Raw genomic sequence first — 2638 nt, forward strand, 5'->3', positions numbered from 1 at the left:
AAAAAAAAAAAAAAAAAAAAAAAGACCATCTATGGCCATACTACCCTCAGTGTGCCTGATCTCACCAAACAAACAAAAGACAAAACAAAACAAAAGCAGCATGGACTTTAGCCAGTTGAGTAGGGGAGTCATGTAACCTGAGTTGCTTTATATAGAGGAGGTGGATTGAAGGGAGGAGAATTTAAGTTGGAGAAATATGAGAAGAAGCTGGGATATGATTCAAGTAAGAGATGATGTGGACCTGAGCTTATGCAAAAGGAAAGGGATTTGTTCATCTCTGTAGTAAATACCTGCTTAACTTTTGCTATATACTGAACCTGTCCTGGCACTGGGGAACAATAACAAACAAGATAGCAGTGCTGCCTTCAAAAAACATATAATCTAGTGGAGCGAGATAGTCAATACATAAATACAGGTAGTACTATATACTTTGAAAGAAAACGTAGCAAGGTAAAGATGGCAGGACTGCAATGCTAGATAATGCTCAGGAATATTCTCAAAGGGTTGCCTTTTGACCAATGACCTAGAATGACGTAAGGGAACCAGCTCTGTGATAAGAGGAAAACATTCCAGGCTGGAAAAACTACAAGCGCAAAGGCCCTGGGTAGAAGAATGTTTGGGCTCTTTGAGCAACAGCAAAGAAACTAGTGTGGCTGGAACTGAGTTAAGCAAGTTGGAGAATAGAAGGAATTGAGGAGAAGAATTTAAAGAGATAACAAGGTCCTAGTTAATGTTGGGCTTTAGAATCTTTGGTAAGGATGTTGGATTTTATTCTAAGATATATCAAATCTGTTGTAGGATTTTGAGAGGGAGGAAGTGACAAGGTTTTACTAATATTTTTAAAGGAACCCTTTGGCTACTGTGTGAAGAGGCAGTAAGGAGGCAAGAGTAGAAGCAGGGAGACAAATTGGTGGACTGCACAGTAATGTTGGCAAGGAAAGACAACAGCGTGGCCTACATGGGTAGAAATGAAGACCCCAAAGCCCTTTCCCAATATTAAGAATGACTACATTATTGATGACTTACTATGTCCATGGCTCTGAGCTCATTGCTTGCAGTGCATCATCTCCTTTAATTCCCACAGAGACTTCATGTAGTAGGTTCTCTTATAGTCACCACATTATACAAGAAAGAGGACACTGGATCTCAGAGAGGTAAAGCAATTTGCCCAAGGCCATATGGCATTTTGGTGGAGCACTTAGAACCAGGACTCAAATCTGACGGAAGGACTCCTGAGGCAGTGCTCTGAACACCCTAAATGTGTGTATGTTGGGGGATGCTTTTCAGATGAGTTCACAGAGGAGGAGATTGAGTTCCTGGAAGCCAGGGGTCACCACGTGGAGAAGGTAGATGTCTTATCCTGGGTCCACGGCAGCCGGAGAACCAACAATCTCATCATTGGTGTGAAGGACCCTCGGAGCCCAGATGCAGCTGGAGCCCCCATTCTGTAGAGCTGTTGGGTGGGGCGGGGTCTGTGCTCCCCTCCCCCATTTGCATGTTCCCAGAGTCCCTCCTTCTCCCAGGTTTGGTCTCAGGGGAAACCCAGAATCGTCCAGATCAGGGGCAGGTGAGAGGGGATGCTTAGCAAACCCTATCCCAGAGTAACTGGAAAATTCTCCATCAGGAAGACTGTGGTGGTGGCGGTTGAGTGTCAGTGTTCATGACCGGGCAGGCAGGACCTTGAGGACTCAGACTGTCCATCTGTCTGTCTCCTCTCCTCTCTCAGCCATGCTGGCCCTGAGCTTACAGATGTGCTTGCAAACCTTTCTCAAGAGTCTCACAACCCCAACATGTACAGACTGGCCTGACCTAGGCCTTGTCTTCCAGCTCCCTCCTCTTGTCCCCAGCCCCGTTTCTTAAGTGACTAGAGCTTTTTTAAAGAAACTATCATGAAGAGGGGGTAATCCTTTCCTCCTACTACTAGGTTGGGGCAGAGGCCTTGCATCTGGGGGTCCCCAGAGTGTGGGGTAGGGGTGGGGGTGGGGACCAGCTCAGGGGCTTCCATTTGCAAAGAAAGATTAAAGAAAGTATTGCTTAACCAAGGCTCTGGCTTCATTTATGTTTAACTGGCTTGGAAGTGGGAGTGGGAGAGGAGACTTGGCTCACCATGTCCTAGGGGAAGCTGGAGTCAGCTTTGTATCATAATACAATGATATATAATGGACTAATGATAATTAAGAACTTACTGAACTGGGTGGCGCAGGTGTTTTCCTATAGCCCTCAGTACTCAGGAGGCCAAGGCAGGAGTATCGCTTGAGCCCAGGGTTTCCAGGGCAGCCTGGGAAACACAGAAAGACCCTGTCTCAAGAAATAAACAAACATGGGTGGGGGATTTAGCTCAGTGGTGCTGCCACCTGCTTTGCAAGCACAAGGTCCCAAGTTCAATCCCCAGTACCAAAAAAAACAAACAACAAACAAACAGGGCTGGAGCTATAGCTCAGAATGTTTGTCCAGCATGCATAAGGCCTACTGAAAACTTACTGTGTGCCAGGTTCTATGCTAAGAACTTTACGTGAGTAATCATAATTAATCTCCATCCCAAACCTCATGAGGCAACCATTAATATATATATATTTTGGACAGGAGGCTCTTTTGTTTGTTTGTTTTGTTTTGTTTTTGGTACCAGGGCTCAAACTCA

General features: G+C 45.3%; 1 protein-coding gene across 2 annotated transcripts in view; it reads left to right on the plus strand.

Moving 5' to 3' along the window:
• Positions 1-2258, plus strand: part of Ggt7 (gamma-glutamyltransferase 7) — a 25988-nt gene extending 23730 nt beyond the window's left edge. The window contains exon 15 of one of the 2 annotated variants that reach the window (XM_010639934.3): positions 1288-1437. In XM_010639934.3, the coding sequence (XP_010638236.1) occupies positions 1288-1350 (63 nt within the window). In that variant the 3' untranslated portion in view covers positions 1351-1437. Of the gene's footprint in view, positions 1-1287 lie in introns of both variants that reach the window. The other variant, XM_010639933.3, reaches the window with a different exon arrangement.
• Positions 2259-2638: the final 380 nt, after the last annotated feature.

The sequence above is a fragment of the Fukomys damarensis genome, unplaced genomic scaffold (assembly GCF_012274545.1).
Source record: "Fukomys damarensis isolate Sample0158 unplaced genomic scaffold, DMR_v1.0_HiC HiC_scaffold_22, whole genome shotgun sequence".
NCBI classification, from domain to species: domain Eukaryota; kingdom Metazoa; phylum Chordata; class Mammalia; order Rodentia; family Bathyergidae; genus Fukomys; species Fukomys damarensis.